Source organism: Podarcis pityusensis (assembly GCF_964106645.2).
Source record: "Podarcis pityusensis genome assembly, chromosome: 17".
Taxonomy (NCBI): Eukaryota; Metazoa; Chordata; class Lepidosauria; order Squamata; family Lacertidae; genus Podarcis; species Podarcis pityusensis.
This window is the reverse complement of record NC_138042.1, coordinates 18,994,193-19,020,970: the sequence shown is the minus strand read 5'-3', so window position 1 is coordinate 19,020,970 and position 26,778 is coordinate 18,994,193. Positions and strand designations below refer to the sequence as shown.

At 44.1% G+C, this 26,778-nt stretch overlaps 1 protein-coding gene across 1 annotated transcript in view; it reads left to right on the top strand.

Moving 5' to 3' along the window:
- Positions 1 to 26,545, top strand: part of SVEP1 (sushi, von Willebrand factor type A, EGF and pentraxin domain containing 1) — a 131,285-nt gene extending 104,740 nt beyond the window's left edge. Inside the window, 10 exon segments of the mRNA XM_080987996.1 lie at positions 75 to 138; positions 1,147 to 1,320; positions 3,071 to 3,247; positions 3,502 to 3,675; positions 4,999 to 5,175; positions 5,962 to 6,132; positions 12,137 to 12,232; positions 16,117 to 16,212; positions 20,527 to 20,620; positions 22,052 to 26,545. Coding sequence (XP_080844122.1) covers positions 75 to 138; positions 1,147 to 1,320; positions 3,071 to 3,247; positions 3,502 to 3,675; positions 4,999 to 5,175; positions 5,962 to 6,132; positions 12,137 to 12,232; positions 16,117 to 16,212; positions 20,527 to 20,620; positions 22,052 to 22,082 — 1,254 coding nt within the window. The 3' untranslated portion in view covers positions 22,083 to 26,545.
- The last annotated feature ends 233 nt before the right edge of the window (positions 26,546 to 26,778 follow it).

The following is a 26,778-nucleotide window of genomic DNA, read 5'->3' as shown; positions in this document are numbered from 1 at the left end:
TCCGTCCAATATCAGATTTCCTGTGAGAATAGGATATTTTGTGCTCTTTTTTGAATTATTCTTTTACCCGATAGGGTGATGCAGAGCGTATTTGTGGAGCGGATAAACTCTGGAGTGGAGCAACACCAGTCTGCAGAAGTAAGCTATGCATTAATTTTATTATATGTCAGGCTTAATGTGAACATGGCTTCCCCTCCACCCCAGGGTGCAATATTGGAATATGTTATGTTGCTTTTGCCAGTGTAGTTCAGTTCCTTTCAAATTTCATTTGAAATGCATCTGACCCTTACTTTGAATGCAGAGTCTGTTTGGGTCCTTTGCAGAGATTCTGAGATGCTCCCCCCCCACACACACACACATTTTCCTAGTAATTAAACATCTGCAAACTCATCCATATCAGCAAAGTAAACAAAGCTAAGTGCAGTCGTACCTTGGATCTCAAACACCTTGCAAGTCTAAAGTTTTGGCTCCTGAACGCCGCAAACCTAGAAGGGAGTGTTCCGGTTTGCAAACGTTCTTTGAAACCCAAACGTCCAACACGAGTTCCGCAGGTTCCAATTGGCTGCAGGAGTTTCCTGCAGCCAATTGGAAGCCGCGCCTTAGTTTCCAAACATTTTGGAAGTTGAACAGACTTCCGGAAGAGATTCCGTTCAACTTCCAAGGTACCACTGTACCTCTTCTGAGTCTCTTCGTCTTGTGGGTTTTTTCGTCTTGCGAAGCAAGCCCATTAGCGGTTTAGCGGATTAGCGCTACAGTATTAGCGGCTTAGCGGGCTTAGCGGATCAGCTGATAAGCGGCTTAGCGATCAGCTGTTAAGCAGCTTAAGGATCAGCTGATAAGCGGCTTAACGATCAGCTGATAAGCGGCTTAGCGATCAGCTGTTAAGCGGCTTAGCCGATCAGCTGATAAGCGGTTTAGCGGCTTGGGAAAAAGGAGGGAAAAAGAAAAAAAACCCCGCAGGAACTCGCAAGACATTTTCGTCTTGCGAAGCAAGCACATAGGAAATTCGTTTTGCGAAGCACCTCCAAAACGGAAAACCCTTTCGTCTAGCGGGTTTTCCGTCTTGCGAGGCATTCGTCTTGCGGGGCACTACTGTACTGTGTGTGCACGCTTTACTGAAAAGATCACCTGTGTGTTTTCATTCAGAGATATCCTGTGGGCCCCCTGAACCAATAGATAATGGATCCATTATCGGCAAAGATTTTGTGCTTGGAGGTGAAGTTCTCTACAACTGCGATCAGGGATTTGAGCTACAGGGGCCAGCTCGAAGGATTTGCCATGTTAACAAGAAGTGGAGCCCCTCGGCCCCTACGTGTGTGAGTAAGTAAATATCAGTGTCAGTTGACAAAAGTTCTTCAAGTGAGAGGTATACCACATTAGGTAAATTTTAGTAGAAATGCAAAGCCTTCTCCTTCCTGTAGTTGCCACAGGCAAAGCTATGTTGGTGGTCATGTAACAAGGGAGAGGAAAGAATGGGTGTCTTAGTTCCCCCCCCCCCAGAATTTTTTTATTAGTCCTTTTAATCTTTATTTTTTTTAATTACATACTGTACATATACATACAGTGGTGCCCCGCAAGACGAATGCCTCGCAAGACGGAAAACTCGCTAGACGAAAGAGTTTTCCGTTTTGGAGGTGCCTCGCAAAACGAATCTGCTATGGGCTTGCTTCGCAAGACGAAAATGTCTTGCGAGTTCCTGGGTTTTTTTTTTCCTTTTCCCCCTCTTTTTCTAAGTCGCTAAGCTGCTTATCTGCTTATCCGATAAGCTGATAAGCTGCTAAAAGCCGCTAAAAGCCGCTAATAGCGCTAATAGCGCTAATCCGCTAATCCATCAATGGGCTTGCTTCGCAAGACGAAAAAACCGCTAGACGAAGAGACTCCCAGAACGGATTCTTTTCGTCTTGCGAGGCACCACTGTACTGCATTACATTTTACATTTATATTTGCTCCTAGGAGCTGACTTCCCTCCTTCTTTCTTCTGCCTTTTTTATATCATCTCTAAATTTTTCACATTTTCCTTATGCGTTTTTTATATTGTTATTCTTCCACATTTGTCTATAAAATATCTGTAAACAAATAAATCCTTCTATACATATGATTCTTGTTGTCTGTCTATTTTCATTTACACCTACTGTTTATTACATTGGTCACCTTGTATATTTTACTTCTTATTGTTATTATTGTCCAATAAAATTTTATTGGACAATTTTATTGTTTTATTTGTCCTAGTGTTATATTTATTGTTTATTGAAGCCATTAATTGCTCTTCTTCCAAAAGGGAGCCCAGAGCAATGTACAACAATAAAAACAACAAAACCCACTGGTAGGTAAAACACATATGTGTACCAAAAAACCTGTATCAGAAACCAAAATCATTTTTAAAAAAAACCTAGAATCACCTGAACATAAGATGAGCCACACTGGACCAGTCATTGGCCATCACTGCCTCCCATGGAAGTAAATTCCACGTTGTGTGTAGAAACGTGTTTCCTTCTTTCTGTCTTGAATCTTCATAACTTTATTCAATGTTCCCCAAGTTCTAGCGTTATAAAAGAGGAAGGAAAACCTCCCTGTGTCCACTTTCCCTACAGAACCGTTTGCTGCTGTTAGGCATTAGACCATGACCTGGTTTGCACAACACAGTAAGACTGTTAAATTGTGGGTAAACATATCAGACGACACAGCGATTCTTCAAACAGCTCTTGTTTATTCACAGGCCAGAACAGAACTGAACTGAAGGGTTCAGCCAGCCTGCTTATATAGAGCTCCACTAGAACGTAACTGTAACAACTTTCTGTAACTATCCAATCACTGAATGTCACTTTCGATCCCTTATTTGCATATGTGGACCTGAACTATCTACAATATCCCCCTGCTGGCCCAGGGTGAGAACTTCAGTACATAACAAAAACGAACTATGACTTACTGGGACTGTAAGAACACGTGGTCTCTCAGAGAGGGCTTCCACACCATGCTAAGCCAAGCCAAGGTTTTGCTTACCATATCGTTCAAGCCCAGGCTCACGATTAAGCTCTTTCTTCACTGACCACAAGCTTCTTTTCTCTTGCAGGCATAAGATGTGAACCACCTCCAAGAGTGGAAAATGCATTGCCTGTAGTCATAGAGAAAACATACTACAGAAGCAACATATCCTTTGTATGCAATTTTGGATATCACTTGCTTGGACCCGAAAACATCACCTGCTTGGCCAATGGAACCTGGAGTAAACCCTTTCCGTCCTGCAAAGGTGATTTTTGGGTTGTGTTTTGCATTTGTGAGTGTCCTGCTAGTTTTCTTGTGGCTGGGGACACTGGCGGTCTGTTTATACACCGTCCTCTTATGCCAAACGAGTGAGAGGTCCAGATTGTCTTCACAGAAATCCACATCTTCAGAGGGGTGTTGGGGAGCCCTAATAGACACTCGTTGCTCTTCTGATGCTTCTCTTGTTAAAACGATTTGCTGCAAAGAAACAATTGTCCTAATTAACTTACCATTGTTTAGAAACCAGATGTGAAGATCCGGAATTCATTGAGAATGGGAATGCTCTCTATGAAAACAACACAGTTGGCAGCAGGGCTGCGTATTATTGCAACCGAGGGTACAGCTTAGAAGGGGAGCCCATTGCAGAGTGCACAGAAGCAGGAACGTGGAGCCATCCTATACCTCAGTGCAGACGTATGTTCATTTCTCAATAATGGAAACTAGCTTTACTTTGTATCATGCAAAAGCTGTGAAGTCTGATTTAAAAAACAAAGTACTTCTGATTTGGAGTATGCCTTTTCGCCGTCAGTGAAGTTTATCAAGGTTTGCCCACCAAAAATAACTAGCTATGTTCTACATTCTCTTTAAAGAATTCAGCCACATTAAAAAGGATGCGGGTGGCACTGTGGTCTAAACCACTGAGCCTCTTGGGCTTGTTGATCAGCAGGTCGGTGGTTTGAATCCCCGCTTCGGAGTGAGCTCCCACTGCTCTGTCCCAGCTCCTGCCAACCTAGCAGTTCAAAAGCACACCAGTGCAAGTAGATAAATAGGTACCGCTGTGACGAGAAGGTAAACAGCGTTTCTGTGCGCTCTGGTTTCCGTCACGGTGTCCCGTTGCACCAGAAGTGGTTTAGTCCTGCTGGCCACATGACCCAGAAAGCTGTCTGCAGGCAAACACCGGCTCCCTCTGCCTGAAGCGAGATGAGTGCCCCAATCCCATAGTCGCCTTTGACTGGACTTAACAATCCAGGGGTCCTTTACCTTAGCTTCTATTTACCACATTAAAGACTACATATTTGAATTTAGGTACAGATGTTCAGGCTAGGCACCGTATCATGTAGTCTAAACTACATCTAGTCCCCTGCATTTTATGGCTCTGATGTTCCTGATCATTGTGGCATAACCTTTCCACAACCATCATTCCATTCTCCTTAGAAAAGGTTGGATTTCATAGTGCACCAAAGGTGTTTTGAGCCTTCCAGGTATGTGGTCTGAACCACACATGATAACTGTGAGAGATCCATGAGGATGATATTTATTACCCACGCTTCACCGCAATGTCCCAGGGGCTGTTCACAACAATGCAAAATACAAGACTGAAAACAGTTTAAAACAAATTACAGTCACAACTAGGGTGCTTTTAAATAGATCTGAGGAAAATGTGACTTCCAGACTGTGAGGATGGCGGCAGAGTAACCAGACATGTTAAATTTGACTCCTACATTTTTCACTTTTATTGCTTTCATTGCTATCTCTGTTTGGTGACTTCCATGCCACCATTAGTAGAGAGGGTGAGATCCATTTCTTGTTGATGTATATGTATGGATAAGTACCACACTGTTACACATACACTTAAAATAATGGACAGAATGCCTAAATGAACAGGTTACAGCTTTTGTTGTGGACTAAATACTGTATAAATAAGCCTATTTTTCAGTGGTAGCGTAATTTAACTAAGTAAGGATATGTCAGGTTTGTTTACTATCTGCATTTCCCCCCTCTTCCTACGGTTAACAGCAAATCCGTGCCCTGTGCCATTCATAATCCCAGAAAATGCCCTCCTATCGGAGACAACTTTTTATGTCGGGCAAAAGGTATTTATCAAATGCCGAGAGGGCTATCAGCTTCGAGGGCCATCTGTCATAACCTGTAATTCTGATGAGGCATGGACTCCGACTAGAGCTAAATGTGAAAGTAAGTAATATAATAATAATGAAAAGCGACTTTTGTTTTTATTAAGAATAGCTTTCAACATTAAGCTCCTCTCTCCAGTGAAGCTAGAACACAAAACCAAGTCGACAAAGAGATTTTATAGGCCGGTCTGCATTAATTCACATTCAGGTAAAAGTGCTGATTGTCATATCAATCGGTGTCAATCTGAGAGAGTTGGACATGCCTTGAAATCATGCCTAGTCTTCTGCCTGTGAAAGCTGAGATTCACATTTTGGGTATTATGTAAATGTAATGGGGGGGCAGGGGCGTAGTGTGGGGGTCAGGGGGGCCATGGCCCCAGGCGCAAGATTTTGAAAGGGTACAACAAGGCACTCCCATGTATGCACCCCCTCACAGCTCTGTGCTGTGCCTGGGGGCCCCCACTTGACCCTGCCCCCAGAGAATGCAAATGGAGGGAGGACCCGGTGCTTTGAAGGCCCAAGGATCTCCTTGGCTGTTGGGGCTTCAAAGTGCCATGTGTCCTTACGCCAGCTGATTGACAAGTGGACAGCAACACCCACCTTTCAGATTTGGCCAGCAGCTGGGAGGGACCATATGGGAAGGTATAAGGAGCCCCAGCCTGCCAACCAATTCGGTATGCAAACAACCATGTACCTGGAAGTCAGGCATCCTTGCATATCCATAAATTCTGAAGTCAAATGTGATATTCAGACTAATTCCCACCCAGCTCCCTGAATAGTCTTTTCAGAGTCAAATCGTGATGTGCTTTACCATTTAAATCTCAGTTTCGTTGTTGTGTCTCTTTAGAGATATCTTGTGGACCACCGGCTCACGTAGCAAATGCTTTGGTTCGGGGAACGTTTTATCAGTACGGAGATGTGGTGACATACTCGTGCTACAGCGGGTACATGCTGGAAGGCTCCCTACGAAGCGTTTGTTTAGAGAACGCAACCTGGACAACACCACCAGCCTGTAGAGGTAAATAGGCCTTTGCCATAACAGCTGTGCCAGAGGCTCATCCTGCCACATTCCCTAGCAATTGTATGATAGGTGCCCTCTAAAAAGAATTTCCCAGAGCTTTCCCCAGTGTTTACCGTTAAAGAAGCACTGTCTATATAATATAATAATAAACATTTTATTATTTATACCCCACCCATCTGCCTGGGTTTCCCCAGCCACTCTGGGAGGTTCCCAACAGATTATTAAAAACACCAAACATTAAAAACTTCCCTAACAGGGCTACCTTCAGACATCTTCTAAAAGTCAGATAGTTGTTTATTTCCTTGACATCTGATGGGAGGGTGTTCCACAGGGCGGGCGCCACCACCAAGAAGGCCCTCTGCCTGGTTCCCTGTAACCTCAATTCTCACAGTGAGGGAACCGCCAGAAGACCCTCGGAGCTGGACCTCAGTGTCTGGGTTGAACTATGAGGGTGGAGATGCTGCTTCTAATATAGTCATGGTTTTGCTGTGCTGAATTTAGAGACAACATCTTTCAGGAAACAGGTTTTTAAATTTAAAGGTTTTTAAAAAACAACAACACACACATCTTTTTTTAATCTTTTCTTTTCCTATTGCCATTACTGCTGCTTTTAGGTTCTTACTTGGTTGTCCTCAGTTGCTTTTGATGTAAGTTGCTTTGGGTCACTCTGTGAAAAAACATAATGAACAATAATGAACATAATAATTAAAATGGGGAGGTGGAGGACCATAAATGCCACCTTGAGGTAATAATGATAAAGGTAGCAATAATAGAATAAACTCCTCCCTCAGTTTAGCTGCGGGGCTACTCAAACTGGGAGGTGTGGAGTTGCCACCACCCAACCCCCAACAGATATCTAGGTTAAATACAAAGCAGCACGCTATCCGACATCATCGTTCTTAAGGTTTGCTCTGCCCTGCCTTGCAGAATTGGCTGGCAGGGTGTTGGCAAATAACACACAGCCTGATGCTGTGATGTTACCACTTGTCTTCCACTGGACGTTGCAAGGGAGGTGGAATGAAGATGTATCTGTTTCACATTTCCCATAAAACTATCCCAGTTTTGTCAGGACAGTTCTGGAAATCACCGTTACATTTCGGCTCAGTGTTTCTCAAACATTGGGGGCGTGGGGTGAACTTCCAGAATTCTGTTTCCTTCCCTCCCACCCCAACCCCAACCATCCCATGCCAACCACCGGCTTGGCTAGTGAGTGCGTGGGTATTCTTGGATGTGGGTGGCGCTGTGGTCTAAACCACTGAGCCTCTTGGGCTTGCTGATCAGAAGCTCGGTGGTTCAAATCCCTGCAATAGGGTGAGTTCCTGTTGCTCTGTCCCAGCTCCTGCCAACCTAGCAGTTCGAAAGCATGCCAGTGCAAGTAGATAAATAGGTATCACTGTGGCGGGAAAGTAAACAGCATTTCTGTGCGCTCTGGTTTCTGTCACGGTGTTCCATTGGGCCAGAAGCAGTTTAGTCCTGCTGGCCACATGTCCCAGAAAGCTGTCTGTGGACAAATGCTGGCTCTCTCGGCCCAAAAGCGAGATGAGTGCCGCACCCCATAGTCGTCTTTGACTGGACTTAACCATCCAGGGGTCCTTTACCTTTACCTTTTTTACAGCAAGGACAAGCAAGGATGGCACTGGTGTAAATTTTGTGTCTACATATGACAGTCTTATGCTGACCTGCACGTTGCCCTAATCCAGCTGCATGCAGCAATTTGAGAGGATGTGGGATTATCCGTCCCCAGCAAACATTGAGCATCTACAAAAAGAAATAACAACCGGCTTTATTGTATGCAACTCTTTAATCTATTAAATATCGTGCATTATTCATCCTCGCCTTTCTACCCAAAAAATGAGTAATAGAAAAAAAGGACCAAAGGCAGAAAGGGTCCTGTGTTCTCCTGATTCATGTCCCAGAGAGATTTTTTAAAAAGAGAGAAAGGAAGAAGTGTATTATAAATAATGCAGACTATTTGCATTGCAAAAAGACCTCCAGCCCCTAAGCCTTTGAAGGGCCTACATCAGAAGCAACATGAAAGCAGTCAGCATCAATGACTCACGTGAACCCTGTAGGGCTTTAGCACCAATAAATAGTATTAAGAAATGCGCCAGGTCTGCAAAATCAATACATTCTAACCCAATTAATGACATATTAATTAATACGAGTCTTACAAATAAAAATGCAGTGTGAGTACTTTAAGCTGGGACCGTTTCTGAACAGATTACATGTCATATTCTGGCAACTCTGGAGTTGTCCAGTGGATTCATGACAGTAAGACTCAGTGTGACTCGGAGTAACCTCAAGGGAAAAACCAATACAGTACTCAGCAGCTCACTCCCAGTTGTAGACCCCACTCAAGAAAGTGCAGAATATATTACTCACAACAAAAATCATAGTATTCTACATACTTAGTAGATCTGTATTAGTATTTAAGTAACATGAAGAGACAAAATGATGTAACCCCCTGCGACAGGTTTTCTGGGTATTGTGAGTGTGACACAGTGCTCAAATTCATTCCACGTTAGACGCTGTGCTTCACATGGGTTTGATAAGAGGGACTTGCCGATCAAAAGGTTGGCGGTTCGAATCCCCGCAACGGGGTGAGCTCCCGTTGCTCGGTCCCTGCTCCTGCCCACCTAAGCAGTTCGAAAGCACTTCAAGTGCAAGTAGATAAATAGGTACCGCTCTGGAGGGAAGGTAAATGGCATTTCCATGTGCTGTTCTGGTTCGCCAGAAGTGGCTTAGTCATGCTGGCCACATGACCCGGAAGCTGTATGCCGGCTCCCTCGGCCAATAAAGCGAGATGAGCGCCGCAACCCCAGAGTCGGCCATGACTGGAACTAATGGTCAGGGGTCCCTTTACCTTTACTCAGACCACCATGTGGCCCAATACGTTGTCAGATCAGTTTTAATTGCTGCAATCTGATGACAGGGAGGAGATGATGGATGGGGTCCAGCCCCTACATGTATTCCCCACTCTTGTCTTTCTTGGCTAATAAAAGCAAGCTGAAGAGTCAGTTGACTGCGTGGGTCTAGGGGGTGATTTCATGCCTTGACGCGAAAGGGGTGATGGTGCCATAAGCTTTAAAAGAGGCAGTGGTTCATCCCCTCAAGAGGAGATCTCTGGACCCAGAAATATCTGTCAATTACCAGTTGCTAATATCTCCTTCTTTGGTAAGGTGTTTGGGAAGGTCGTGGCATGACAGCTTCAGGTGTGCTTGGAAAGAATCGGTCATCTAGTCCCATTGCAAGTCCAGCTTCTGGTTTGGGACCCAAACTGCCTTGGTCACCCTAGTCCGTTGGTCTTGGTTGGGAGAGAACTCAGAGGAGTGTGCCCCTGTTGATTCTCCTGGACTGCTTTCAGAATTTAGGAGCTGGGTGCATTGCTTTGTAGCGGTTCCGCTCTCAATCTCCGAGAGCAGTTTCAGAAAGCAGCATTGAGTGGCTTCTTCACCCCATGGGAGCTGTTCTTTGGGGTTCTGCAGGGATAATAATAATAATAATAATAATAATAATAATAATAATAATAATTTATTATTTGTACCCCGCCCATCTGGCTGGGTTTCCCCAGCCACTCTGGGCGGCTTCCATAGAAACAAAAAATACAGTAAAATATCACAGATTAAAAGCTTCCCTAAACAGGGCTGCCTTAAGATGTCTTCTAAATGTCAGGTAGTTATTTATCGCTTTGACATCTGATGGGAGGGCGTTCCACAGGGCGGGCGCCACTACCGAGAAGGCCCTCTGCCTGGTTCCCTGTAGCTTTGCTTCTCGCAATGAAGGAACCGCCAGAAGGCCCTCGGCGCTGGACCTCAGCGTCCGGGCAGAACGATGGGGGTGGAGACGCTCCTTCAGGGATCATTCTTGTTGCCCATGCTGTTTCGTATTTGCGTACGAAGTCACTGCAGGAGCAGCCACTGTGATTTGGAGCGAAGTGCCGTCAATAGGCTGTTGACGCCCAGCTCTGTTCCACCAATATCAAGGGAGGAAGTTCCTGAAGCCAGTAAATGGGTGGATGTGGACCTGTAAATTGAAACTGGATCCAGATGACAGAGGTTCACCTGGCTGTGTGGGTCCCAGGTCTAGAATATTTTATTTTATTATTTTATTAACCTACTGAAAAAGATTGAAGTAGGTCAAACATTGAATCCACTAGAGGGCAGCAGTGCATATGCATGTTCTTCTGTATAAATATTTATAGCATGCTTCAGCAAATGCAAGAGCTACTTTTTCCTAACTGCGCCAAGTATTTCTTCTACATTATTTCAATAATCCTGAATTGAATTTACAGAAACTCTGTAAAAATAAGCCAATATTACCTCCAGTGAAGAAGTCAATGTGGTGCTTTCCTGATGCTGTTAGGCTTCCAGCATGGCTTAAGTCCAGGGATGACAAGAGTTGTAGTTCAGCAACACCTGGAATGCACCTGTTGGTGACAGCTGGGTAGAGTGTTGGACTAAGGCCTAGGATGTGGGAATGTTAAGGACAGTAGGAAAGGATATATTGAATAAGTATTATCCTACCTTCACTCGCACTAGTGGATGGTGTAGCATTGCAGATTCCCCTCAGTATCGCAGGAAGCTAGTTTGCAGATTCGTCTGAATCTCTTTAGTTAAGCAATCCAATCTGGCTTGCCCAGATGGATTATTCCCGGTGTCCCCTTTTATCCCTCTTAAAAGAATAAAGACACAAGAGTAACAAGAAGTTTACTCACATATCAGTTCAAGATTTGATCCCTGAAAGGCAGGCTTTGCTTAGTAGTTACCGTATTTTTTGCTCTATAAGACTCACTTTTTCCCTCCTAAAAAGTAAGGGGAAATGTGTGTGCGTCTTATGGAGCGAATGCAGGCTGCGCAGCTATCCCAGAAGCCAGAACAGCAAGAGGGATTGCTGCTTTCGCTGCATAGCGATCCCTCTTGCTGTTCTGGCTTCTGAGATTCAGAATATTTTTTTTCTTGTTTTCCTCCTCCAAAAACTAGGTGCCTCTTGTGGTCTGGTGCGTCTTATAGAACGAAAAATACGGTACATAACAATCTGTGAGTTCATCTCACATGGAGATTGAGCTCATGTGCTGCTAGCTGAGAGCCAGCAGACAGCAAAATTACATTAAGAGATCAAAATGGCAGCAAAAGAGCAGCAAGCAAGCGAGAGAAGACAAGACTGAGAAAATGGCTGTGTGACTTGGCTCTTTTATGGAGTCAGCCCATCTCCCAGATCACATGCAGGGGGAGAATGCTCCAGACCAGTGGAACAGGAAGTTACACTGACTGGATGTCCCCCTGCCTGTGCCCACTCTAGGGAAATAAGGAATGTTGCATTTGATAGTTCCAATGGATGACATCCCACATAGGAGACCAAAGTATAAATCAACCACTCAGCCACGGAACTCACTGGCTGACCTGGGACAGTCACCTTCTCTCTGGCAAGCCTACCTTACAGGGTTGTCAGGTTGATAAAATGGGGAAAGGAAAACAAACTGTGCCACTTTGAGCTCCTTGCAGGAAATACGAGGTCTAACTGTAGGAAATAAATAAAATATTATTCCCGTGTTGCAGGTGGGGGCTTAGGCTGACAGGGTAACCTGACAAAATTAATTCAGTGGCTGAAGGCTACTAATTAAGGTGCTCATCCAGTATGCTGTACAGTGGTACCTCGGGTTACAGACGCTTCAGGTTACAGACTCTGCTAACCCAGAAATAGTACCTCAAGTTAAGAACTTTGCTTCAGGATGAGAACAGAAATCATGCTCCAGTGGTGCGGAGGCAGCAGCAGGAGGCCCCATTAGCTAAAATGGTACCTCAGGTTAAGAACAGTTTCAGGTTAAGAACAGACCTCCAGAACAAATTAGGTACCACTGTACCCGATAATCCTTGCAAGTAAGGAAACCTACTTTGCCTAGAAACCACCTACTGCCAAGAATGTTTGGAATGTGTCTGTTCTGTAGTCATCCTCTGCTTTCACTGTCCCACGTTCTCTAACCTGATGCCGCTCCCCTTTCCAGCTATTTGCCGGTTCCCGTGTCAGAATGGCGGCGTCTGTGAGAGACCAAATGTGTGTTCTTGCCCAGATGGATGGATGGGGCGTCTCTGTGAAGAGCGTACGTACCTTTATTATTTTTTTAAAAAATCCTGTGTGTGTTACCCACCTTAAGTACCTGAAATTACAGCCGTACCTTGAAAGTCAAACAGCTTAGTTCCTGAATGTTTTGGCTCCCAAACGTTGCAAACCTGGAAGTGACTGTTCCGGTTTGGGAACTATTTTTGGAAGCCGAACGTCCAACGGGGCTTCCGGGGCTTCAGGAGCTTCCTGCAGCCAATCAGAAGCCACGATTTGGTTTTCGAATGTTTTGGAAGTCGAACGGACTTCCAGAACGGGTTCTGTTTTACTTCCAAGCTCGACTTCTTCTTTCTTTGGCGATCACTCGTAGCCGAGTAAGATTGTATTCCATAACCACAGTTTTAACAATGAGTCCATAAGTGACTGTGGAGGCCAATTCTGGATCCACACGTCCTTCCACAGTGGGGACATAGGTTTCCGGGCAGGAGTTGATCACGGTGAGGGTTCGCCAATCGTGCCTTCCTCGTAGCACATTTCTCCCTTGTGTCCTGAGTTCGAGTGTCTTCAAAGCCCATGACACCTTTGGAAAAGGCTGTTCTCCAATTGGAGCACTTGTTTCCCAATTGTTGGTGTATACTACATATTTAAAGATTTGCCTTGAGAGAGTCTTTAAACCTCTTCTGTTGACCACCAGCATTACGCTTTCCATTTTTAAGTTCAGAATAGAGTAGTTGCTTTGGAAGACGATAATCATACGACTGTATGCATCCCAAGTTTCCATCCACATTACTGGCATTTTCAGTGCTTGTCAGAATCGGTCCAGAAATAGTGAAAAGTTAAATCTTCCACAGAGAAGTTTGGACTCCCTCACTATCCTGTATCACGATTGGTTCATGCCAATCATGCATCCCTCAGCGATGGTCATCTATCTGCAGCAAAACCCTAGAAATAACCAATCTCTGGTGAAATACTGAAGCCACAGTCCTATCAGCATGCTTAGCTTGGAAATAACCCCCCTTTGAACCCTGTGGGACATACGCCTAAGTAGATATTGCACTGGACTGCGCTGTAATAGTAGCAAATGTAATAAAATGTAGTCACAAAAGTTCTTCCTTCTCCGCACCCGGCAAGTTCAGATTGTTTGAGAATTGCAGAGCAGTGGCGTAAATATTACAAGGAGCATCCAGTGCACATCATCTTCGTTTGCTAGCATTTTTTGTAACCAGGTGAACGGATTATACAGAAAAGATAAAGAGAGTCTAAACAACTCCGAGCCCAAATTTGCACTTCAGAGAGCAAAAACCAAGCAGACAGTTAAAAGAGAACCAGGTCAGGTGCATTTGGTGCTCCAGCTGCCAAAGCAAATGGAAATGACACTGTCTTGTCGGAGCCCTTTCTTTTAAAAGGGTTCGTCCTACATTGTACGGGAAATGCAATGGGTGGTATTGTGCTACGTTTTGCTCAGAGAAGATCCTCTGAAATTAATGAACATGACCAACTGGTTCTGCTAGCAGAAGCCCACATAAGGATTTCCACTAGTGCAATGCCCCCAGTGTCAGATTTACGTATAAGCTAAACAAGCTGCAGCTTAGGGCCCCACTCTCTTGGGGGGGGGGGCAAAAAATTTAAAGGAAAAAAACCTGTGGATGTACATTTCCAAAATATAAGATAAAAACAAATAAAATAAAACCTACATAGAGCAGCAGTGTTTTGTGTTGTGTAGGCTCCTATGTTGTAAGTCATGGACCCCGCCTGCTAGCCGGCTCCCTAAAATATTACTGGTTTGCTCATTTCTATATATAGGGTGCCTACATTCTGCATGGACTGGTGGCATGGCAACATGGGCAAATGGCTTTAGAGACCTGTTAGGTCCATAAATTGCCATATAGCATATATTCAACACAAAAAGCAGTGACAAATTGTTGATGACAAAGGACAGCTGGATATATAAAGGGCCCCATTACCTTCAATAGATTAGGGCCTCATCAAACCTAAATCCGGCCCTGAATGCCCCCCTCCCTTGCCTGTCTCCCCCATACCACCACAATGGTCTACGGGAGTCAGGAGAACACCTGGAACAGTGCAGGGGATGGGAGGAAGAGAGGAGATCTTTCCAACAAGCAAGAGGTAACGCTTGCACGGATGCAAAAGCAAGTCACCGAAATCCTCTGTAATTTAGGTTCATTCATTTCTATAGGTTTGCTGCCAACCTGTCTTTCCCCCCTGTACAGACAAATATATATGCCTTCATTCCCACTGTTTAAATTAACATATTTACATTTACAAAGCAATTATAAATATTGAGAAGCTGTTTGGTGTTTGAAATCCAAACAAAGCAGGGAAATTTCTTCCAACTTGTATACTCTATGCTGATCACAAAACTTATCCTTTTCTAATGATAGTTTCTAAAGCAGTATTCTAGGTCTGCCTGCCCCCCCCCCTTTATGCTTGAACAGATCAGTCAGAGGTGGAGCAGACACACAGCTCTGGCCTTGCATTTGACATGTCGCCGCTTGTTTCCTTACCTTAGTGTCGGCAGCAATGCTAAACCGAGACTCCCAACACTTAGGGACTGCTTTTGTGCTCTTGGTCATTGTGATCTGCCACCTCAATTCACTTTTCAACTCTCTTTTGTAAGGAAAGGAATGGACAGCTGTCTAGAGCCATCAAAGTTCATGTTTTCTTTTCTTTTTTTCCCATTTGGCTTGGAATGGTAGTAACATCCTATGGGGGAGGCTTAAGAATGCCTTATCTAATGTCATCGCAGTTTGTAAAGGATCTAATGTCGAGGATGCTGCCAACCGCTGATATTTCATGTGCCTCTTAACTCAAAAAAAGAGTTAAAGGTTGCTGTTGAAAGTGCAGTTGGGAATTGTATAAAGACAATGTGATTTAACAGAGTAAGCTAGGGGAAAACGTTTGCGAAAACATATTTTTAAAAAACTTGGGCATTTTAAAAAAATTATTTTTGTTTTTATTTTGCTTTAAACTTTAACTTTAAACAAATACAGATAAATATAAACAACCAAAATTACAAAAGAAAAATCCTCGATGATAATAATAATGGAAAAGGCTTTAAAAAACCTACAAAAAATATCAAAGTACATGACATAGAACATAAGCCATTATGGGAAAGAAAAAAGAAAGAGGAAAGGAGAAGGAGAAGGAAGAAAAAAAGGGGGGGTGAGCGAAAACACAAGAAGGCTTGTCTATTGTACGCTTCCGTCAAGGTCACAACAGATCATTATTCTTATCAGTTCTCTCTATCCGCATTCCATAGAATCCCTCATCTTGGTATCAGGGAACATTTCCCTATGCGGTATCATTCTAAACATAACCAGGTCTTTATTGATGAACCCTTATCCCCTAGATAATTACCGTATTTTTCGCTCCATAAGGCGCACTTAGTTTTTAGAGGGGGAAATCAAGGGGGGAAATCTTATTTCCGCCCTCCAGCCCCAAAGAGCAAAGAAGCCAAGACAGCGAGCGGGATCCATCCTCTTTAGCGGCGCGCAACCTCTCCAGCTGGGAGAGGCTGCGCGTGGCTATGGCAATACCCCCACCTCCCACAAAAGCCCACAGGAGCTGCGCACCCTTTAAGGAGCGCGCGGCTCCTGCAGGCTTTTCTACAAGGAGGGAGAAGGGACTGACTGGCCGCGTCAGTCCCTTCTCCCTCCTGGGGAAAAGCCCGCAAGAGCTGCACGGAGCCTGCCTCCCCCCTGCATTCGTTCCATAAGACGCACACACATTTCCCCTTACCTTTTAGGAGGGAAAAAGCGCGTCTTATGGAGCGAAAAATACAGTATGTTTAAATAAGCTTGGGCATTTTAGTTCAATCATCCCACTTTATGAAAGTGGTTTTTCTGGTCCTAATATTGATGCATTTATTTTCTCTGGTACTCCCCCCCCCCATCTTCTCTTTAGCAATCTGCATCCTGCATTGCCTGAATGGAGGTCGCTGTGTGGCTCCTTACCAGTGTGACTGCCAAGCAGGGTGGACCGGATCCCGTTGCCATCAGGGTAAACCTGTCTCACTTTGTGCCTCCCGCTATCTAACAGCAACATCTGTTATGCTGGTCTGTAATTGTTCCTGGGAAGCTTTGAGGGACAATGTCATAATCTTATCATTGCACGCCACCCCAGTCTACTGAGACCTCAGGGGTTCCAGGCACCGAGGAGTCTGTGGTGTCTTTATGATATATGGCTTATTTACACACATATGCAACCTGAAGCTTTCAATGAAGGGGCTCACGGCAGCAGCACCCCAAAAGTCACTAGCTTATTCCATGATTGCCGCGTCAGCATCCATTCTCTGCAGTCTTCCTTGCTCTGAAAGCACATCCCAGCTCACCTTCTCTGCTTCCAGGTTACATCACTCCCTAAACTAAGCCCTCATTATCTACAGGGGGTGGGGCTCCAATTATTTACATACCAACTTCTTTTTCCTTGAATGCTTTGAACTTCTGGTGGTTCACCCCAGGCAGAGACATCTCAAAAGAAGTTTCATCGACACTTGTTGATTTGGCTAGGCTTGCCAAGTCCAAAACACCAACCCAGGAAATGTGCCTCAGCTAATTAGCTTTGACATACATGCTAATTATCGAGGCTTAGAATACATGCTATGCTTCCTTAGAATCTAAGCCTTGGATAGACCTACACATAAGCTTAATTAAACATATTACATTACGTTGTAAATAAGTGTTTTTCTTAACTGGTCTTGCAGTGAGAGTTTTCCAGCAAGGATGTTTCCACAAACACTCATGGCAGTGTTAACGTTCACATAGAGCATTTAGCTATAAAATCTACATACAATATTTCCCAATTGTTTTTTTTTTAAAAAAAGTGGGTGGAGCTATGGTCTCAACCACTGAGCCTCTTGGGCTTGCCGATCAGAAGGTCAGCAGTTCGAATCCCCACAACGGGGTGAGCTCCTGTTGCTCTGCCCCAGCTCCTGCCAACCTAGCAGTTCGAAAGCACACCAGTGCAAGTAGATAAATAGGTACCACTCTGGCGGGAAGGTAAACAGTGTTTCCGTGCGCTCTGGCGTCCAGACAGGATGTTAGTATTTCACGCCTCCATTGCTGCAGATGAGATTGGTGTAAATCACATCTGCAGCAACGGAGGCATGAAATACTAAGAGGAGTTTGGATTTGATATCCCGCTTTATCACTACCCTAAGGAGTCTCAAAGCGGCTAACAATCTCCTTTCCCTTCCTCCCCCACAACAAACACTCTGTGAGGTGAGTGAGGCTGAGAGACTTCAAAGAAGTGTGACTGGCCCAAGGTCACCCAGCAGCTGCATGTGGAAGAGCAGGGAATCAAACCCGATTCACCAGATTACGAGTCCCCCGCTCTTAACCACTACACCACACTGGCTCCAGAAGTGGTTTAGTCATGCTGGCCACATGACCTGGAAAATCTGTCTGCGGACAAATGCCGGCTCCCTCAGCCTGAAGAGAGATGAGTGCCTCAACCCAATAATAATAATAATAATAATAATTATTATTATTATTATTTATTATTTGTACTCCGCCCATCTGACTGGGCCTCCCCAGCCACTCCTGGCGGCTTCCAACAAAGATTAAAAACGCATCAAAATGTCACACATTAAAAACTTCCCTGAACAGGGCTGCCTTCAGATGTCTTCTAAATGTCAGGTAGTTGTTTATCTCTTTGACATCTGATAGGATGTCACATTTGATATAGCCACCTTTGACTGGACTTAACCGTCCAGGGGTCCTTTACCTTAACCTTTTACCTCAGGTCAGTGTGGTCCAACTTTTCATACGAAGTGGGCTGCAAAAGTACTTTGACACAGAACCCAGGGAGGGGCACACACTGCCTTGTGGGGGGGGGTGGAGCCCTCATGCTGCTTTCTACCCAAAGCTGGCTAAGTGAGGCACTGGGAACTCTAGGAAGGAGATGTGTGGGCCCTCTGGGTCCTAGAGCCCTCCTACCTCCTTCCCAAAACTGGGAAATCACTAACTAAGCTTCGGGAAGGAGGTAGGAGGATGTGAGGGTCCTATCAGAGCGCTCGCACCTCCTTCCCCAAACCAAGCACCTTGCTTACATGGCTTTGGGAAGGCAGCGTGAGGGCCGGTGGGGGCATCAAATGCCCCTGAGGGCCGCCTAAAATGCCTTGATAGCCACCCTTTGGACTCCACCCCTGGTTTAGGTGCACACCTGAAATAACTTTAAGCATACTTTTAAAATGTAAATGTGTGTGGCAAGCTCACGAGGGTCGCAGTTGAATGTATTTGCCTTCCGTTTCCAAACCTGTAATATTCAAGGCATCCATTATGTATTGTCTTGAGAGGATTGCGCCAATGTTTTTTTAAAAATAAACTCCTTAAATAGGACTTCCAGTTCGTCTTGGGCTGCAGCCATATGAGGTGTAAGCCCCGAGGGAAAACAGTTGGACTTCTAAGTAAACAGCCATAGGATTGCATTCTCAGTTATTTGTTCCTATCAAACCTAGTCTTTGTGTCTCAGATTTAACAGGAAATGCTAGGGTTTTATCTCTCTGCCCATTTTCCGGGTAATTAAATAGCTAGCACAGTGAAACTACTATAGCTATCACATGGCTATTGGGGCACTATTCCTACTGCGTAAGATTAGTTCCTTAATTATTTGTCCCTTATAGTTCAGCTACAGGCTGTTCCTTTTAGTATAACAGCTTCCACAGAGATTCTGCCCCTTTTCCCACTTTACATCCATGTCCAGTTATCAACAAACAGAGAAGTCCTTATCAAATCATTGCATTTTTCAACTATTTGTTTTCTGTACCTTTCTCTCTTTTTTTGGTTTTTCTTTCCATTCCCTGTTTTCTGGGTTATAAGAACTGAGATGGATTCCGTGCATGCAGGTTAAGAGAATTGGTTTAAAATGTATGTTTCTGGAAACAAAAAACAACAAATGACTTTTGCTGTCATGATCCCTTCATGTCTGTCAATGGAAACAGGCACATAAAAAGGTAAAGGGACCCCTGACCATGAGGTCCAGTCGCGGACGACTCTGGGGTTGCGGCGCTCATCTCACTTTACTGGCCGAGGGAGCCAGCGTACAGCTTCCGGGTCATGTGGCCAGCATGACTAAGCCACTTCTGGCAAACCAGAGCAGCGCACAGAAAAGCCATTTACCTTCCTGCTGGAGCGGTACCTATTTATCTACTTGCACTTTGACGTGCTTTCGAACTGCTAGGTGGGCAGGAGCAGGGACCGAGCAACGGGAGCTCACCCCATCGCGGGGATTCGAACCGCCAACCTTCTGATTGGCAAACCCTAGGCTCTGTGGTTTAGACCACAGTGCCACCCACGTCCCTCCCTTTAATCTGCACCCGTCACAAAAAGTTTGCGCCATAGAGAAATAAGCCCTATTTTGCATGTACAAATTCATCCTCAGTTGTAAGCGTATGTGTAAATATTTTCTGTTCTCAAGGAACGAAAATCGGATGACACTGCAGGGAGCTCTGATAGAAACCTCCCTGAAGTTTGTCGTGATTCATGCCTTCCTTTTCTGAAGAAAGGGTTTGGGGGAACAGCGGGTGGGTGATTCCTTCTCTTTTTTTCAGCAGCCAAAAGAAGAAAAAGCCAATGCATATGAAAAAGCAAAGCAGTGCAGAGAAAGGCTGAGGCCTATGGCAATGAAGGAAATGTACATATGGGAAGGAAGGCGTAGGAATAAAGAGGCAGAGCTATGAAGGGCAAACTGTCCGCTTCCACTAGCCACTGAAAGTTTCTCCCTAGACCTCCATTTGTTTTACCTCCACATGAACAGAACAAAAACCCCTGGAGTTTTCAAAACTGATGTACAGAATCCTTCCATTTGTTTATTATTATTTTTAAAAGACACACCTGCTTGCATTATCATGGCAAGCCATGCAGTTAAACTGGCTGAAAACTTGTTCAGTTGGAAATGGTTATGTGTAAGCAGTTACAGTGGTACCTCGGGTTAAGTACTTAATTTGTTCTGGAGGTCCGTTCTTAACCTGAAACTGTTCTTAACCTGAAGCACCACTTTAGCTAATGAGGCCTCCTGCTGCTGCCGTGCCGCCGGAGCACAATTTCTGTTCTCATCCTGAAGCAAAGTTCTTAACCCGAGGTACTATTTCTGGGTTAACGGAGCCTGTAACCTGAAGCGTATGTAACCTGAGGTACCACTTTATACAGGCCACTATGTAAACTGGGACGGCTAGCCTGCGTCTCCCCCTCCCAGATGTTGTTGGGACTACAACACCCATCGTCCAGTGTGGCCCTTCAACATCTGGAAGGCCCATGGGTTAGCAACCCGTGATGCAAACAAATGCTAATGTGGATCTGTGGTCTTCTAATACAGCTGTCTGCCAGTCTCCATGCTTAAATGGTGGGAAATGCGTACGACCGGATCGGTGCCATTGCCCGTCACCTTGGACTGGACATGACTGCTCTAGGTATGTATGTAGTTTCCCCTGCGGCTTGATGGAGGTAGAAACTGTCTCTCATGTCTTGTTACGCTGCCATTTCTACAGGGATATACGCTCTGTATTTATCACTCCTGTTATACAAAAATCTCCAAATGGGTCCAAACTTCAATGTCTAAAACTCCTGGTAGAGGACAAGGATCCAGAGATCACGCTAAGGGTGGTCAAATTCTGTGCGACGGCCATAAAACTTAGGGAACAAGCTGTACTACCAAAACGATTAAGGTTAATTTTAGGTTATATTTTAGTGATCAAGATTTAATATATATTTTTAACTGCAGCTATATCTGAATTGCCTCTGTCATACCCAATTGCAATTCAATGTATTCCTGTTGTGTTTTATGATTTTCCTGATATAGTAAGTGAGCCAGAACTGGTCTGTGACCATAATAATAAAATTCAATTCAATTCAATGTATGTAGTTTTGTTTTAAGAGTTTCGTCCCAAATTCTGGCCTCTCTGTACACACAACCACTTACAACAGGTCTGGAGAAGGTAGAATCATTTGTTGTTGTTGTTTAGTCATTTAGTCATGTCCGACTCTTCGTGACCCCATGGACCAAAGCATCCTAGAATTGTTGAGTTGGAAGGGACCCCATGGGTCATTGATTCCAAGCCCCTGCAATGCAGGAATCTCACCTAAAGCATCCAGGACAGATGGCCATCTAACCTCTGCTTGGAAACCTCCAAGGAAGGAGAGTCCACAGCCTCCCAAGGAAGCTGAATGCGGCCCCCTGGACCTCTTTCTTTGACCCTTGGAGCTCCTCCCCAGCCTCACTTCCAGGCCCAACACCTTGCTCACCCTATTTTGCACTGGCTCCCAATTAGTTTCCGCGCCCAATTCAAAGTGCTGGTTTTGACCTATAAAGCCTTAAACGGCTCAGGACTGCAATACCTCAAGGACCGCCTCTTTCCATATGAACCTACCCAAACCCTGAGATCACCTTCTGAGGCCCTTCTTCCTGTGCCTCCTCCTTGAGAGGTCCGAAGGGTGGCAACACGAGAACGGGGCCTTCTCTGCAGTGGCTCCCCATTTTGTGGAATGCTCTCCCCAGGGAAGTTCTCCTGATGCCTTCATTACACACCTTTAGGCGGTAGGCAAAAATGTTCCTTTTTAACCAGGCCTTTGGTTGATCTGTTTGACATCCTATACCCTTTTCAAATGTGGCTCTTTGGGGGGGGGGGGCTTTATTGGGTTGTTTTTATTCTGATTATATATGTTGTGATTTTTTCTGTGAACCGCCCTGAGACCTCCAGGTGTTGGGCGGTATATAAACTATAATAATAATAATAATAATCAGGGCAGACGTCTTCCTGATGCAGCACACCCTGCTTTGTGTAATGATCTGTAGTGAATAATTAACCTGTTTTTCCCCTCTTGTTCCATGTGTGCTAATCTAGGAAAAGGAAATCTGGATTCCACCACTTTTAACATGAACTCTGGACATTCCAGGACTGATCCAGTACACCCTGGTATTTTACAGGCATTGTAAAATCGAACCCAGTGCAGGGTTTGTTTGTTTTTTTAAACAACGGCAACGTGTTTGAGTTTTTTAAATGTTCTTTTTAAATTTTGTATGATGTTTTCTTAATACTTTTTTTATTTTGAAAAGAACCACCTTTTTCACATGCAGAAGTGTTATCGTATATGCTGCTGTCAGTACACACAAATGTACAAACAATGTTGTCGACTGAGAGTATTTTTTAATTATTGTTGCAAATCCTTGAGCATAAGTTGTGCCCTGTCATCCTCTGGTTCACACACACACACACACACAAACCTGCCCGTCCCACCAATTTTCGAAAGCAGTTTTTCATGTGGCATGGAAACCCTACTGTTTGAAGGAGACAAATTCATCTCTCCTCACTTCCCGCAACAGAGAAAGAATTGTGCGATTCTTTCAGACCTGACCATCACAATAATAAGTAGAAGGCATCCCCCTCGATTAGCTCTGGTGTGAAGCAACACACAATCACTTTACTGTAGATTTATGGCTTACATATTTAAAACACACACACACACACATGTATTGTGGTGGTGCTTGGTTGCCGTTTAATTCAGAATTAAATAAACAAAACACTAGTTGCTGTTTTCATAAAAGAGATGGAAATTAGGCTTCTTATTTGCCTGCCACTGACATCATTTGTTTGCTGTCCTTCCTTCCTTTTTAAATATATATATTCATTTTCCATTTTCGTTCATTACATACATCTCAAATTCTTAATGTTTACTACATATTCATCCCTCCCTCCCCTCCAAGACTTCCCCCAACTTGCGTTTCTGGTTTGTTTCTATTTTCACCCGCTTTGCTATCTCTCAACCGAAAAAGTTATTAATAACATAACATCAAACCTTAAAAACATAAAAATTAAATACATCATCTTATTTCACTATCCTCCAAACATTTTCTGATGCTAATAATGTGGATGTTTATTTGCTGTCCTTCCTTCCTGAGTGAGGCCGTTACAACTAGTGATCCTAAGCAATACAAAGGTCACAGTACTGTAACTTTCATCACCAGAGATCTCAAACTACAATGAATCAGCCACTGCTAAAATTAAAAGATGGTCAGAAACAAAGGGGGAAGGACGATGTTTGGACCCAGTGCTAATTCTGCTGTATTTCATGTATGAATTTACTACTTTCCAGCCTGAGTGTTTTCCATAGAACAACAGGTGCTTCTTCCACACTTCCTACTCTCTACAAAAAATGACACTATTTGCTGCTTAATTAGACACTATTTGCTTGCTTAATGGTCACTCCTTGATCACTGAATTCTGGTTCTACCCCTGCCCTGTGGCACCTTATTTTTGGCTTCAAAGAGTATTGCAGCTTGCTCCTTAGAGGTGCAAATGGGCTTAGCTTTGCTAGATTGTCTTCTGCCAAGGAGTTCACTGTGACACAGAGTAATGTGACTGGTGAGCGCATCTTTTCCCCACACTTTGCCGCTTCCATATTGCTTTGCTTGCAATACCTGTGATTAGGACTCAAAGACTCGCAGCAAAACAATACAAGTTTTTTTATTATTATTATGAGCGTATTGCAGTTGCCCATAAGCTCCAGACTTAAGCTTGTGGTGGCGGATTTTTCAGAAAAGTGTGGGTGGAATCAACGGCTGCGTCCATCGCGAGTTTTCAGGAGGCTTGTAGTATGTTTGCATGTAATCTATGTTTAAACAAAATGATCGGAGACTGAATATGCCCTGTAGGCTTCTGTTTTTTTTTAAAAAAAAAAAAACAAAACATGGTAGTGCACTGCAAATGTTACACACTTGTTGTTGTTTAGTCGTTTAGTCGTGTCCGACTCTTCGTGACCCCATGGACCAGAGCACACCAGGCACTCCTGCCTTCCGCTGCCTCCCGCAGTTTGGTCAAACTCATGCTGGTAGCTTCGAGAACACTATCCAACCATCGCGTCCTCTGTCGTCCCCTTCTCCTTATGCCCTCCATCTTTCCCAACATCAGGGTCTTTTCCAGGGAGTCTTCTCTTCTCATGAGGTGGCCAAAGTATTGGAGCCTTTGCTTCAGGATCTGTCCTTCCAGTGAGCACTCAGGGCTGATTTCCTTCAGAATGGAGAGGTTTGATCTTCTTGTAGTCCATGGGACTCTCAAGAGTCTCCTCCAGCACCATAATTCAAAAGCATCAATTCTTCAGCGATCAGCCTTCTTTATAGTCCAGCTTTCACTTCCATACATCACTACTTGTAAAACCATAGCTTTTACTATACGGACCTTTGTTGGCAAGGTGATGTCGGTACTTTTTAAGATGCTGTCTAGGTTTGTCATTGCTTTTCTCCCAATAAGCAGGCGTCTTTTAATTTCATGGCTGCTGTCACCATCTGCAGTGATCATGGAGCCCAAGAAAGTAAAATCTCTCACTGCCTCCATTTCTTCCCCTTCTATTTGCCAGGAGGTGATGGGACCAGTGGCCATGATCTTGGTTTTTTTGATGTTGAGCTTCAGACCGTATTTTGCGCTCACCTCTTTCACCCTCATTAAAAGGTTCTTTAATTCCTCCTCACTTTCTGGGCATAGGAGCCAACCCCTAGGGGCCGAGGTCCCTTCGGGCCCCCTCAATAAAATATCTGAGGGGGCCAGGTCCCCCCCCCAACAAGTTGATGGGCATTGCCATTCAAATGGTGTGTGTCACATATTGTGATCAATAATGTGGGGTGAGGCTTTCCTGCTCCCCCCCCCCAATATTTTATTCAAGTTAGCATCCCTGAAACAGGGAATGAGATTACTTCCCATCTGTAACGTACTTGAAATATCAGTTCTGTGCCACCCACTTAAGCATTTGTGTTGTGGATAGACAACCATGACTGTTAGCTGGGAAAATATCTCTGTACTTGGGAGTTAAACATCAACTTTCAGCTGACGGTGGAAGACCACTGACTAGGGCCCTGGTTTGAAAACAGCCCGTGTGTCTGATAGCAGTCAGATTCATTCCAAAAGGGTAGGAAATAATTGTTAATCTTTTATAACCTCACTGTTATGGCCCTTTCTGAGCATAGCCAGGCTCTCCCTTTCTGGTGCATGTGCACAACTACAAGAACTTTATTTTTAGGTTTTTGCAGGGGCTTGGAGATACTAAGAGCAAACAGGATAGAAAGACAAAACATATAGCTCTTTTACCAGGAACCTTTAAAAATTAAGAGGAGGAGTTGAAATAATGAAAATGCATTTTCTAATAAATATATGGTCACCACTGTCTAGTTTTGTTTTTTTAGATCATTTTTATTAAGTTTTCCATTTTAACAATCCAATCACATCACATGAAGTATTCCAAATTATACATATACATATCAAATAATCTACATATTCTGCCGAATTATAATTTTTTTATTGGGACTTCCCATGCTTCAAGTTCGGGGGGGGGGGCTCTGATCATCTCATATCACTACTGCTTTTGATAGTCATTTCTAGTAGTTCCTTTAAATCTTCCTGTTGTTAACCTACCGCTGTCTAGTTTTGAGCAGAAAGTGTAATGAAGAATCAGCCCTGGGAGGGCAACTGTGTATAACACTGACTAAACTAAGAATATATTGTCTTGCAATTCCACTGACGTTCTTTTTTCACAGCCTTCCCCCCTTCATTATTTGCTCCTGTCATTGCAACAGCAGGCAGCAATCTCCACAACATAATGCACATGTGCTGGAACATAGCATACATACACTAATGATTAGCTTATCTTCACACAAAGACTTTTAAGAGAACTTGCTGTTCTACAAGATTTACAGAGCGATACATGCGCAGACCAAACCCTATGCATGTTTACTCAGAAGTAAGTCTTGCTGAGTTCAGTGACAAGTAACTCCCAAGTCAGAGTATATTTCCACCTTAGAAACCTTCACTTAGTGGGTAAGAAAGGGAATTAAAACTCAGCTGCCATTGCCTTCCTCGAATCATTGTAAAATTGCCCCATTTTCCTCTGTGTTCAAGCATTCTGTGTATTATTTTATCCTGGTGGCATTCTGAATCATACCTTTCCCTGAAAAAAAGCCCGTATTTTGAACCACACTTTTGATCTGAGAGGCGGGAAAATGTCGGGGAGGGATCATAAAGCCAACCGACCTGTTTTCAGTTCTAGCTGTTCGTACATTTTGCTGTTTATATGGTGATCAGGCAGAGAGTTCGAAACCTAACGACCCAGAAACATCCCTCAAGAACAGCACTGCTGCTGCGATGCAGTTCCTAGAGGAAACAATAAAAGGCTGGATTGGTGAATTTCAATCTCTTTTTACTATACGAAATCCTCAGAGGGATTAACCCGTTGTTGTTTTTAAAAAAATTAAATTCCAATAATGTATTGTCATTTATGTCACTGCTTGTCATGTGTTTGAACAACTTCTGTGTGATGCACTTTACATTGTAAATAAAGTTGCACCCCATTTATTACCTGGACTGCTCATTGTTGACACCAATCAAAGGGGGTCTCTTTCTTAGCCCAGGCCAGACCCACCTGGCCTCATGTCAGGGACTAGACACGGTGGAACCTTCCTGAACCTTCCCGAGAAGAGGAGGGCAGTATAGATTTATAATGGTGGTTTGCAGAAAGTCATGACTTTTGCATGTTGAGGTCCCCAGGGCCACCCCAATAACTCACACATCACACAGAATTTTTTGTT